This window comes from Rhinoraja longicauda, chromosome 2 (assembly GCF_053455715.1).
Source record: "Rhinoraja longicauda isolate Sanriku21f chromosome 2, sRhiLon1.1, whole genome shotgun sequence".
Lineage (NCBI taxonomy): Eukaryota > Metazoa > Chordata > Chondrichthyes > Rajiformes > Arhynchobatidae > Rhinoraja > Rhinoraja longicauda.
In genome coordinates, this window is record NC_135954.1 from 38032946 (window position 1) to 38047353 (window position 14408).

General features: G+C 44.9%; 1 protein-coding gene across 1 annotated transcript in view; it reads left to right on the top strand.

Annotated features, from left to right (window-relative positions):
- Positions 1–7989: 7989 nt before the first annotated feature.
- The window catches only part of LOC144603885 (CKLF-like MARVEL transmembrane domain-containing protein 7), a 28071-nt gene continuing 21652 nt past the window's right edge, over positions 7990–14408 (top strand). Inside the window, exon 1 of the mRNA XM_078417678.1 lies at positions 7990–8228. Coding sequence (XP_078273804.1) covers positions 8103–8228 — 126 coding nt within the window. The 5' untranslated portion in view covers positions 7990–8102. The remainder of the gene's footprint in view (positions 8229–14408) is intronic.

Genomic DNA, 14408 nt, shown 5'->3' on the forward strand with positions numbered 1-14408 from the left:
CTCCACCTGTGTTTTGCATTTCTATATCTTCATTCCACAAATGAAGGCCCTTGTCAATCCTTGCATTAACTGTAATCGAGCATTTCCCCATGCAACGTTTATATATATATATTTTATTTATGTTTATTATTGTCACCTACACTGAGATACAGTGAAAAACTTTCCTTTGGATGCATTCAAGACAAATCATACCATGAGTACAATCAAACCATACTTGAGTACAACAGGTAGTGCAAAAAGAAGGAAACTGTGTGTCTAATATAGTGTTAAAACAATAGAGAAAGTGCAGATTAAAAAAGTGCAAGGGCCACAATGAGGTAGAATGGCAGATGGGGACTACATCCTTAACACATGAGAGGTCCTTTCAGTTGTTTGATAACAGCAAGGAAACAGTTTTGTATAACCCTTAATGTTTTGTATCATCTGCCTGATTGGAGATGGAAATGAATGACTGGAGTGGGAATGGTTCTTGATTATGTTTATTGCTTTCCCAAGGCAACGTGAGGTGTAGATATGGTTGATGGGGGATGAGAGGCTGGTGGTTTGTTTGAGTGAAGTTCTGGGCCAAGTCTGCAGCTCTCTGCAATTTCTTGTGGTCTTGGGTAGAGCAGTTACAAACCAAATTGATGCATCCAGATAGGATGCTTTTTATTGTGCATCTGTAGCAATTGGTAAGAGTCATTGGAGCCATGCAAAATTTCTTTAGTCTTCTGAGGAAGTAGAGGTGTTGGTGTGCTTTCTTGGCCATAGCTTCAATGTGTTTGGTTTAGGAAAAATTGCTGGTGATATTTACATCTGGAAACCTGAAGTTCTCGATCAGGTGAACCTCGGGTGTCAGAGGTTATGAGGAGAAGGCAGGAGAATGGGGTTAGGAGGGAGAGAAATATCAGCCATAATTGAATGGCGTAGACTTGATGGGCCAAATTACCTAGTTCTGCTCCTATCTCTTATGATCTTATCTCGACTTCAGCATCATGGATGCAGATGGAGTATATACAGTGAAGGCTTGAGGATTATGTGGCAATGTTGAATAAGGAGGTCTGCTGGCATAATAGTTATAGGACAAGAATCCATTAATGTTGGTGTCATGAATCAAAATTACACTACAGCAGTTAGAAAAATTAATTGAATTAAATAAAACCTGGGAAGAAGGGTGGAGAGCGAATTCCCTATTAATGTAATTATGAAATGAATAGAGTGAGTTTAAACATCAGTCTTATTCACAAATGTTCTTAAGGGAGTAAAATCTGCCATCCTTGCCCTGTGTGACCCATTTGCGACACTGGACTCTCAGTAACATAATAACCTTTAAATGCCCCTGAAGCAGCTTGGCAAGCCACTTGGCCTGGGAGCATTTGGAGCTGAGCAATAAATGCCGACCAGCCAGCAATGAGGTGGGAGGATTAAATGATAACAATCAGGGATTTGGTTTCCCATTAGCCTCTCCATCATCTCTTACTCTTGATGTGCCCAGTTGAATCACCTCTAACCAACTGCATACCAAGAAAACAACTCATACTCTGCAGATCAGGAATCCACCCTGTCCACTGTTTACAAATCTATATCACACTATACTATAGATTTAGATTATTTTATTAATAAAGAACCCATATACTACATATAGATTGACTGAGATTATAGTCAATAGTCAATTTATTTGTCACATACACATAAATGTGCAGTGAAATGAAAAATTACCCGCAGTTCAACAATAAGAATAATCAATAAAAATGCAATAACACATACAATCATAAACCAACACCAAACAAAAGTAACATCCATCACAGTGAGTCTCCTCCAGTCCCACCTCACTGTGATGGAAGGCCAGAATGTCTTTTTCTCTTCCCTGCCGTCTTCTCCCGCGGTCAGGCTGTTGAAGTTGCCACGTCGGGGCTCCCGACATTGAAGCCCCCGCCGGGCAGAGAAAATCCCGCGGCCTATTTCAGGCCGCGCCGGATGGTGAAAGGTCCGCGGCGGGCCAACCCAAGCCCCGCGATTCGGGGCGGGCGAAGACGCTGCCGCTGCCGGAGCTCCCGATGTCGGCCCCCACCCAGGGGTCTGCGGACTTCCGACGGCCCACACCGAAGCCTCCGGAGACGAGTCGCAGCTGCTCCCGCAGCATCCGAAGGCAGCCAGCGCCGCAGGTGGTAAGTCTGGGCCGCGGGCTTTGCGAACCAGAGCCCAGGTGGTCCCAGCCGGAGGCCGCCAGCTCCAGGTGCATGGCTGGTGGTAGGCCGCAGCGGGAATGGAGACACGACACAGAAAACAAAGGTCGGGTCTCCGTTCGGGAGAGACAATGTTACAGTCCCCCCCCCCCCCCCCCCCATAACACACAACCACAAACACTACATCATATTTAAACTACAATTAAGACAAAAACAACAAAAACACAAAAGACAACAAACTGCAGGCAAGCCGCAGCTGTGAGGGCAGCGCTGGCTCCTCCTATTAATGGATTGTTTTGTGACGTGGTTAAAGGCTGTTCCTCCTTTGAAGAGCTTAGGGTGTTTGTGAAGTTAGGATTTAAGTGGTTGGTTGGGTGACAGGGCAAATAGATGATTGAAAATTCAGTTTGGAGCCTAAAGTGTAATGAAGATTAGTATATTTGGTTCAATCTTAGAGGGATTAAGTTAGTGTTCCTGTCGAGGAGGGTTTCTGCAGAGAGGCTATAATGGGTGGAGCTGAGAAATAAAGAGGATTGTACTATAGGCCTCCCAAATAGTCCATGAGAAATGAAAGAACAAATTATTCAAGGAGATTACAGACAGCTGCAAGCCGAATAAGGTTGCCATAGGAAATTTTAAATGTCCCAATATAGAGTGGGATTGTGAAAGTGGCAAGGATTTAGATGGAGTGGAAGTTGTCAAGTGTGTTCAGGAAAGTTTCATCAGCCAATATATAGGAGGCCCTACAAGAGCGATGGCAAAACCTGACCTACTCTAAGGGAAAAGGGATTATGTTATACACAATGACCATTTTTTAAACTACTAATCCTCCTCACATGTTCAGAATCAAGCAGTTACATGGCACAGAATGATATTCAGCGCAATTGAGTTTGTATCAGCTCTTGCTGGAAAAAATCCATTAGTCATGTTCCCCTGATCTTTCCCCAGAGGCTTGCAAATTACTTTCACGTGTTTATGCAATTCCCTCTTGAAAGCACTAATTGTCTTAACCTTAGAAGCAGCAAATACCAAACCCTGACTTCTGCCCGAGTTAAAAAAGTATTTCCTTGTATCCCTCTAGCATTTGACTGCAGAACCATCCAATCTCCCTCTACTAACACTTTACTCCGCCTAGCGGAGCTGGTCCTCACCCTTAACAACTTCTCCTTTCCTCCCACTTGCTTTAAGTCCAAGGCGTAGCTATGGGCACCAGCATGGGCCCCAGCTATGCCTGCCTCTTTGTAGGGTATGTTGAACAATCCCTGTTCCACGCATACACTGGTCCTATCCCCGAACTCTATCTCCATTACATTGATGACTGCATCGGTACTACCTCCTGCACCCATGCGGAACTCAAGGACTTTATCAACCTCACCACCAATTTTCATCCTGCACTTAAATTTACTTGAACCATCTCCGTCACCTCCTTCCCCTTTCTTGATCTCACAGTCTCCATCACAAGAAATAGACTATTAACTGACATCTATTGCAAACGCACTGACTCCAACAACTATCTAGAAGGATGAGGGGGGATCTTATTGAAACATATAAGATAATTAGGGGATTGGACACATTAGAGGCAGATAACATGTTCCCAATGTTGGGGGAGTCCAGAACAAGGGGCCACAGTTTGAGAATAAGGGGTAGGCCATTTAGAACGGAGATGAGGAAGAACTTTTTCAGTCAGAGGGTGGTGAAGGTGTGGAATTCTCTGCCTCAGAAGGCAGTGGAGGCCAGTTCGTTGGATGCTTTCAAGAGAGAGCTGGATAGAGCTCTTAAGGATAGCGGAGTGAGGGGGTATGGGGAGAAGGCAGGAACGGGGTACTGATTGATAGTGATCAGCCATGATCGCATTGAATGGCGGTGCTGGCTCGAAGGGCTGAATGGCCTACTCCTGCACCTATTGTCTATTGTCTATTGTCTATCTCGACTACACTTCTTCCCACCCTGCTTCCTGCAAAGACTGTCCCCTACTCCCAATTCCTCTGTCTACGCCGCATCTGCACCCAAGATGAGGTGTTCCATGCTAGAACATCCGAGATGTCCTCATTCTTTCAGGAATGGGGGTTCCCCTCCCCCATCATAGAATAGGCCCTCATTCGTGATTCCTCGGTACCCCACAGCTCCATCCTTGCTCCCCATCCCGCTAGTCGCAAGAGACAAGAGTCCCCTTAGTCCTTACCTTCCACCCCATCAGCCGTTTCATACAACACATAATCCTCTGAAATTTCCGCCACCTCCAACGGGATCCCACCACTAGCCACATTTTCCCACCTCCACCCCTTTCCGCCTTCCGCAGAGACCGTTCCCTCCGCAACTCCCTGGTTAACATCCCTTCCCACCCAAACCACCCCCTCCCCAGGTATCTTCCTCTGCAACCGCAGAAGTTGCATCACCTGTCGCTATACCTCCTCCCTCGACTCAGTCCAGGGACTCCGACAGTCCTTTCAGGTTAGGCAGTGGTTCACTTGCACCTCCTACAAATTCATCTACTATATCCGTTGTTCAAGATGTGGACTCTTATACATCGGCGAGACCAAACGCAGACTGGGCGATCATTTCGCGGAACACCTTCGCTCAGCTCATGTGAACCAACCTGATCTCCTGGTTGCTTGACACTTTTATTCTCCTTTCCATTCTGTCCTCGGTCTCCTCCATTGTCGGAGGCTAAAGGCAAAATGGAGGCACAGCATCTCATATTTCACTTGGGCAGCTTACAGCCCAGTGGTATGAATATTGATTTCTCTCGCTTCAGGTAGCCCGGGCATTCCCTCTCTCTCTATCCCTCCCCCACCCAAGTCGCACTAGTTTCTCATTTTCACTAGAGATCCACTCTGTCTGTATCTGGCCAATTGATTATATTTAATGAACTCTTCTTCTTTGCTTTATCTGTTAATTTTAATTTCACCACGAGCTGTATCTCTTTTTGTTTTATTTTAAAAAGTCATGGAAGCAGAGATTAGGCATTTGCAAACAATAGAACTCTACTGTAGCCACAATATAATTGAAAAGACATTTAACTTAATACTTAAGAGCTAAGAAAATTTGAATTGATTAGTTAAAAACCCTTGACAGCCACTAAAATTACCAATGTTGCCTGATGTGGTACAGAAGCATAAATCTAATTCAATAGGAGTAAATAGAAACATAGAAAATAGGTGCAGGAGTAGGCCATTCGGCCCTTCGAGCCTGCACCGCCATTCAATATGATCATGGCTGATCATCCAGCTCAGTAGCCTGTACCTGCCTTCTCTCCATACCCCCTGATCCCTTTAGCAAAAAGGGCCACATCTAACTCCCTCTTAAATATAGCCAATGAACTGGCCTCAACTACCTTCTGTGGCAGAGAATTCCACTGACTCACCACTCTCTGTGTGAAGAAATGTTTTCTCATCTCGGTCCTAAAAGACTTCCCCCTTATCCTTAAGCTGTGACCCCTGGTTCTGGACTCCCCCAACATCGGGAACAATCTTCCTGCATCTAGCCTCTCCAACTGGGTCAGACAACATCTCTGGAGAAAAAGGATGGGTGATGTTTCAGGTTTGGACCCTTCTTCAGACAAGGGGGGGGGGGGGGGGGGGAGGTGAAGAGCTGGTATAAATCAGGACCTGATCTTTTCATTGGTTAGCTGATATGCGAAACAGTGCAACCCTGTATATCTCGCACACAAAATGATGTAAATCTTACCATGAATGACTGAAATAAAAAGTGTTATCCCTGTTTATGAAGTTCATTTTTGAATGATTTAAAATTGAGGGGGTTGGTGCAATATACTGCTGACCCACAAATGCGTCATTATGAGATATTCATATTTGAAAAATCCATAAATCACAAAAAAACCAAGAAAATGCCTATGTTATTTGACCAACTTATTGATTGAATTTAAGTATGACATTTTTACAGGTTGTATGGTAGTGGGTAAGGATCGTGTTAATGCATGTAACTCATTTTTCACAAAAGTGAGGGTTAGCACTATATTGCACTGACCCCCTCAATTATATGTTAAATTCAAAACTAAACTATGGTAGCAATGTACATTATTCATGTCAAAAGCTAGCAATTCTGTATCAGTGTAGGTATGTATGCATTACATTTTATTACACTAATATAGAATGAAAAAATATCTTGACATGTGTTCATAGTTATTTTATTCACAATATTGGGATTTCTGGAAATAAGTTTGATGTCACTGATTGTGAATGTGTATGGGTAGGCCCTAATGAAATGTATGGGAGAGAGAAGTGATCATGATAGGGAGAACCAGGTGCTGAGAAGTGTGTGTATGACTGATATATATATATATGTCATGTACACACTTCTCAGCACATGGTATATATAGAGATCGATAGATAGAGATAGATATAGAGAGATTGAAAGAAAAAGGTTGCTAAACAAATAATTAGAGGAAATCGCAAGAAAGAAACTAGAGATATATATTTGTGTGTCTATATATATATATATATATATATATATGCATATACATAAACCATAAAGATCAAATCGTCTTTATGGTTTAAGTACATCATGTGAAAAATAAGATGAAGAGAGAAATAGAGCGTTGCTTGCAATCAAAGTTGCTTCTGATCCACGATAAGGAACTTTGAGATCTATTTATATCTATCTTGCCTCTCACACATAAACACACCCCCACATTCATATATATATATATATATATATATATATATGTGTAAATAAGTTAAATTTGTGTTTGAGCAATACAAGGGAAACTGCACAAAAGAGGGGGCTGGGGAGAAAGGATGGGAGGGAAATGGGCAGAAACAGAAAGAAATAATTAAAATTAAACAGGGGGAAAACATTTAAAAATTAAAAAAACAACATATTTTCTGCATTTTAATGGTATCATCACACATACTGTCGTTCCCCCACAACACTGATACACTGCGAGAGGCAGAGGTGTTTCCTTACTAAAATGGCTCCTTTGCGGACTACATACACTTCAGTGTCGGCGATTCTCGACGGAGTGGTTCATCTTGCTCCGCTCCATGACTACATCACTTAAACATTTCGATGCACTCCTGCCCGCCCACCCACCCCAGCCTTTGTCCCGTGCTGCCATTCCCGGACAGCATTCCTCCAAGGTGCATGTAATTGAGACAGTATGGGGGTTTGAGGGTGGGACTTGTTGCCTTTTTGAACAAGCACCGACGTGCTTCTGACTGTCGACTCTCCTCCTGATCTCCCCACAATCAGCAGGCTGGCGAGAAAGTCCACAACTAGTTCTTGGTAAATTAGAGACATTCTACACACACACACGTGTGAAGCAGTCTTAAGTTATCACATCATTAGTTTACATAAATAACTGTGACCGGTGCAATATATTTAGCCCCTGTGTGCATTGCAGTCCACAATGTGACAAGCCCTTGTGAACAGTCATTCACGCCTATTGGAACTGCCCCTGTTTTCCACCCCGCGCGTTATTTCTCGCACTGAGGGGTAGGGATTACGCCTGACAGTCTGAAGAAGGGTCTCGACCCGAAACGTCACCCATTCCTTCTCTCCCGAGATGCTGCCTGACCTGCTGAGTTACTCCAGCATTTTGTGAATAAATCGATGTGTACCAGCATCTGCAGTTATTTTCTTACACTACTCGCGGCTGTCTGTCTCTCTGTCTGTCTGTTTCCTCCTGCACAGCCGTCAACAGCTGGGCTATATCTCATGCAGCCTGTCCACGTTCTCGGAAACACTGCAGTTAGTGTTCCTCCGGCCCCCCCCTGTGAAGTGGTGGGTCTGCACAACCCCGGGTTAGCCGCTTGCAGCTGCCGACCAACTGGTGGGTGTCTGCGCGCCTGGCGCCCATTTGCAGGCGGTGTTTGGCGAGCAAAGTGCGAGGGCGACGGCCCGCCCATCAAGCGGAGAGAGGGCGGTGCAGCCGCTCACAGTGAAGAGGTTCCCCGGAGTTTGAGGCTCGGAAAGAGGATGGCGGACAAGGTGGCTGCAGGGTCCAGGGGCGGTGGCGGCGGCGGCGGCGGCGGCAGCGGCAGCGGCTTCTTGGATTTAAACTATGCAAGGTCGTTCGCAGGCATCTTGAAGATTGTGCAAGTGGTAAGCACCGTTCTTTCTCTGGGTCCGCACCCATGACCATGTCGTCTACTAGCATGTGTTTGAAAACTTGGCATTTGTGCATGCCACCAAATGGTTGATGCGACTTCACCCCTGCACCCACCCAGGATGAAACGTTTCACTTTCATTTATCCAACTATTACTTAAAGACCCGACCAGAAAACCTTGTATAACGGGAACATTTTGAAAACTCTTTTTAAGTTTTTCAAAATGTGATTTTAAAGTCTAAAATTCTAATAAAACGTTCTATGTTTAGCATCATCACCGAAGCCAAGGCACCCTTGCCTTGTTAACCAAACTTTTGGTTTGTTAAAGTGATTTTTGTTCGCGTTATGTTGGAATGGGAAAGATTGACGCGCGGCCCCTTTCGTGATTCAATCTTGTTCCATTGCACGAAGTTTCCGGACCAACCTCGAGAACAAGCCCGTTATTATTTATGTCAGAAGGAACTGTAGATGGTGGTTTACACTGAACACACACACACACACACACACACACACACACACACACACAGTGCTGGCGTAACTCAGCGGGTCAGACAGACAGTAGCTCTGGAGAAAGGGAATGGGTGACGTTTCGTTTCGGGTCGAGATCCTTCACCATTAACCAGGCCGTTATTATTTTAGCGGCTCTTTATTTCCCAATTAGGCGCGATGATGATTGAACTAGTTTGCACTTGTGGTGAACAGTGGAGCAGAGCAGAGCACGGCCGTCTCCGCGTGGGACGTGGCCGCCCCCTGCAACAGGCAGCACGATAAATAAACATCTGCAACACTCAGTGAGTCCGGCAGCACTTGTCGAAAGCCATAAAAGTTTCCGATCGAAGTAAGACCCTTCGTCCGCGCCTACTTTCGGATGTGGCCAATTCGTTCGAAAGTTATTTATAGAAAATATGTTGGGTAAGGTGCAGATCCGGAAATGAGTCTTTTGATTCAACAGACAATAGGTGCAGGAGGAGGACATTCGGCCCTTCGAGCCAGCACCACCATTCAATCGAAACGTATAAGATTATTAAGGGGTTGGACACGTTAGAGGCAGGAAACTTATTCCCAATGTTGGGGGAGTCCAGAACAAGGGGCCACGGTTTAAGAATAAGGGGTAGGCCATTTAGAACTGAGATGAGGAAAAACCTTTTCAGTCAGAGAGTTGTGAATCTGTGGAATTCTCTGCCTCAGAAGGTAGTGGAGGCCAATTCTCTGAATGCATTCAAGAGAGAGCTGGATAGAGCTCTTAAGGATAGTGGAGTCAGGGGGTATGGGGAGAAGGCAGGAACGGGGTACTGATTGAGAACGATCAGCCATGATCACATTGAATGGCGGTGCCTCGAAGGACCGAATGGCCTCCTGCACCTATTGTCTATAATGTGATCGTGGCTGATCATTCTCAATCAGTACCCCGTTCCTGCCTCCTCCCCATTCATCCATTGTTTATGGTGGCAACTGCAGTGAGAGCTGTTTCTCGCCAATTCCATGTTACTTGCATATTTGGAGTATTTCAACCCCAACTAGCTTGTAGGCTAATCTCAGAAGATCTTTCATGAGGGTGAAACAATGGAAAGCATCCTGCACTGATGGGGTGTCTGGACGTGTTCTTCAAACCTACGTGGACCAACTGGCTGGAGTTTTCACAGACGTCTTCAACCTACTGGCCGAGGTCCCCACCTGTTTTAAAAGGACATTCGTGGTACGGGTGCCCAAGAATCTGCCACTCTCATCGGTTGTGAAGAAGTGTTTCCTGTGGTTGGTTATGGTGCAAATCAACTCCTACCTTCGGAATGACCTGGACCCACTTCATTCGCCCACGATCACAATGTTCTGTGATCTTGCAGTTTCTCTAGCTCTCTACTCTGTACTGAACCACACAGAACACAGGCACGCTGGAGCAGTTAACAGTCAGGCAGCATCTCTGGAGAACATGGATAGGTGTCGTTTCAGGTTGAGGATCTTCAGACTATAGTGTGGGGGGGGGGGGGGAAGCTGGAAGAGGGGTGGGGGCAGCTGGAAGAGGGGTGGGGGCAGGGCAAAACCAGGCAAGTGATAGGTGATGGGGGGGATGATTGGCAGATGGCTGAACATAGGCCAGAGAGGAAAGGTGGAAGGGGAAAGGTGAGAAAGTGATTCACATGCACCTCCTCCAACTTCTACTGCATTTGGTGCTTCTGATGTGGTCTCCTTTACATTGGTGAGACCAAGTGTAGTCCAGATGACCGTATCAACAAACATCCTTGCACTTGGGAACTCCCCTTCACATTCCCATCCTGACCTGTCCCGAGCCTCCTCCATTGCCCAAGTGAAGCCCCCTACAAACCCACTGCCCTTCCTCCACCCCCATCCTCTTCCACCCTTCCTCTGCCTTCACATTTCATGCCCCTTCACTCTTTATTTCTTAGTCTTTTGTCTTTTAATAGACACATAGACAATAGATGCAGGAGTAGGCACTTCGAGCCAGCACCACCATTCAAAGTGATCATGGCTGATCATCTGCAATCAGTACCCCGTTCCTGCCTTCTCCCCATACCCCATGATTCCACTAGTCCTAAGAGCTCCATCTAACTCTCTTTTGAATGCATGCAGTGAATCGGCCTTCACTGCCTTCTGAGGCAAAGAATTCCACAAATTCACAACTCTCTGGGTAAAAACATTTTTCCTCATCTCTGGGATTTGCCCAACCATCTGCCAGTCAAGACGTCTCACCCGTATCCACCTATCACTTGCCAGACAAGAGAGGTCCTATCTCCACCTCTCTTCCAGCTTTCTCCATTGCGCTACAATCAGTCTGAAGAAGTTGCCAATGCAAAACGTTGCATGTTTGTGTCATCCGGAGATGCTACCGGACCCACTGAGGTACTCCAGTACTTTGTCTCTCCGTAAACTAGCATCTGCAGACCCTTATGTTTGCACAATCATGTATATCAGGCTATTGTTCATCGACTACAGCTCAGCATTCAACTGCCTTCTCTGCCTCAGAGGGCAGTGGAGGCCAATTCTCTGAATACATTCAAGAGAGAGCTAGATAGAGCATTTAAGGATAGCGGAGTCAGGGGGTATGGGGAGAAAGCAGGAACGGGGTACTGATTGAGAATGATCAGCCATGATCACATTGAATGGCGGTGCTGGCTCGAAGGGCCGAATGGCCTACTCCTGCACCTATTGTCTATTGTCAACACCATCATCCTTTATAAACTCATTTCCTGTTTCTCAATATACAACTAGATCCTGTCCATGACATCCTCATTGGCACACCGCCCCAAAGCTGCATTCTCTATTCTCTCTAAACATATGACCATATAGGTAGGCACACCTACAAATTCACTGACAATGCCATTGTTGTTTGATGAACAACAGGTAATGAGGGGGGAAGATTAATAATCCGGTTGAGTGATGTCAGAGCAGTAACCTTGTTCTTAATGTTAGCAAGACCAAGGAGCTGATTGTTGATTTCAGGAAGGAAAACTTAAAGGTCCATGCCTCTGGCTTCACTGGCAGGATGACGATGGAGTGAGGCAACATCTTCAAGTTCTTGGACGTGCACATCTCCAATCATCTGTCCTCGACCTAGCTGACTGATGCAATCACAAAGAGAGCTCACAAATGCTTCAAGCTCATCAAAAATCTGAAGAAGTTTTGGCATATCAAACTTCTACAGGTGTAGGAAAAAAACTGCAGATGCTGGTTTAAATCGAAGGTAGGCCCAAAATGCTGGAGTAACTCAACGGGTCAGGCATTTCTCCTGAGATGCTGCCTGACCTGCTGAATTACTCCAGCACTTTGTGTCTAACTTCTACAGGTGTTCAATGAGAGCATACTAACTGGTTGCATCATGGCCTGATTCATTAACTCGAATGGTGAAGAATTAAGGAGGCAGCAGAAGATGGTATCCATCATGTATCATCACCTCCCCATCATGTAAGGGATCAACAGGAAATGCTGTCTTAAGAAGACAACTAATATCAGACCCTCACCATCCTGGTCAGACCCTCTTGCTGCTACCATTGGGAAGAAGGTACAGGAGCCTGAGAACTTAGCTCCATGTTTAAGTGCAGCTTTTCTCATCAACCATCAGGCTCTCAAACTACCCAGCACAACCCTAACCACAACCCAAACTTAGCACCAAACTACTATAGACTACACACTACTATGGTTGTTCTGCGTACTTTGGTTTTTGCAGTAGTCTGGTTTACTTAGAATAACTGATAAATATTCTATGTTTATTTGTTATTGCAACCAATGTGCCTGTAAAGCTGCAGCAAGCAGGATTACATTGTTCCGGTTCATATCATATAATATAATTATATATAACAATTACAGCACGGAAATCGGCCCTACCAGTCCACGCCGACCACTTTCTCTGACCTAGTCTCATCTACCTGCTCTCAGACCATAATCCTCCAATCCCCTCCCATCCATATACCTATCCAATTTACTCTTAAATAATAAAATCGAGCCTGCCTCCACCACTTCCACCGGAAGCTCATTCCATACAGCCACCACCCTCTGAGTAAAGAAGTTGCCCCTCATGTTACCCCTAAACTTTTGTCCCTTAATTCTGAAGCTATGTCCCCTTGTTGGAATCTTCCCCACTCTCAAAGGGAAAAGCCTACCCACGTCAACTCTGTCCGTCCCTCTTAAAATTTTAAAAACCTCTATCAAGTCCCCCCTCAACCTTCTACGCTCCAAAGAATAAAGACCCAACCTGTTCAACCTATCTCTGTAGCTTAAGTGCTGAAACCCAGGCAACATTCTAGTAAATCTCCTCTGTACCCTCTCCATTTTGTCGACATCCTTCCTATAATTTGGCGACCAGAACTGCACACCATACTCCAGATTCGGCCTCACCAATGCCCTGTACAATTTTAACATTACATCCCAACTTCTATATTCGATGCTCTGATTTATAAAGGCAAGCATACCAAATGCCTTCTTCACCACCCTATCCACATGAGATTCCACCTTTAGGGAACAATGCACAGTTATTCCCATATCCCTCTGTTCCACTGATTTATATCCAGTGCATAAGGCAAATAAATTCTCTTGGCTCTTAAATTATCTGTAATGAATGAAATTGTCTTGTGGTCCTCAGCCCAAGAGTGAAGAAAAATGAACATTGAAACATAGACCTGAAGCTTGGATGGAGGGAAGACTGTGAGGATGATATTAAAGGGGAAACACTCAAAATAGAGACGAGGACATGTCATAGGATCTTCCAGAGTAGCTTTGCAACTTGAAGGAAATTAGCCAGTGTTGCAATCATGTCAGAATAGCATAGAGGCAGTGGGGTTGGATAAAACTGCTCCTGAAATTGTAAAATCCCAATATCAAATGTGATTGGGTTTCATAGGATTCAACTACATTTATTAAAGACAAGTATTGGAGAACAGCAAATGAAGAGAATAATGCCTCTCGTCAGAAAATGCAATTCCATGGCGGTTTGGTGGTATGATTGGATGAAATTGGATTCTTAGCCAGAGGAAAGATTGATAAGCAGTGGGCTTTTAATAAGGATTTGAAAGAGCTGAGGCAGATGTGTTTCTAAAGAAAATTCCAAATTTTCCATTTCAAATAATGTGATGAAGGGAAGATGAGGTGCACCAAGGGACAAAGATAAAGTTCTGGAAGTGAATCATTGCTGGATTGAAGAGGACCTAAATGCTGAATAGGTTTATATATAATGGATATAGTGATAGAGATGGGGACAAGGGCTGATTAGGGATAGTCAGCATTGTTTTATATGTTTAAGGTCACGTCTCACAACTTTGAGTTTTTTTTATGATGTCATCTAAAAGGTTGATGAGGGCAGAGGTGTAGACATTGTGTATATGGTTTTCAACAAGGCATTCGACAAGGTTCCACATGGTAGGCTGCTCTGGAAGGTTAGAGTGCATGGGATCCAAGGCAAGATAGCTGATTGGATAGAAAATTGGCTTTGTGGAAGGAAGCAGAGGGTGATGGTGGAAGGTTGCTTTTCAGACTGGAGGCCTGTGACTAGTGGTGTGCCTCAGGGTTCAGTGCTGGACCCGTTGCTGTTTGTCATCTACTATGAATGATTTGGATGAGAACGTACCTGGCATGATTAGCAAGTTTGCAGATGACACTAAAGTGGGTGATGTTGTAGATAGAAAAGATGGTTGTCAAAAATTGCAGCAGGATCTTCATTGATAGGCCA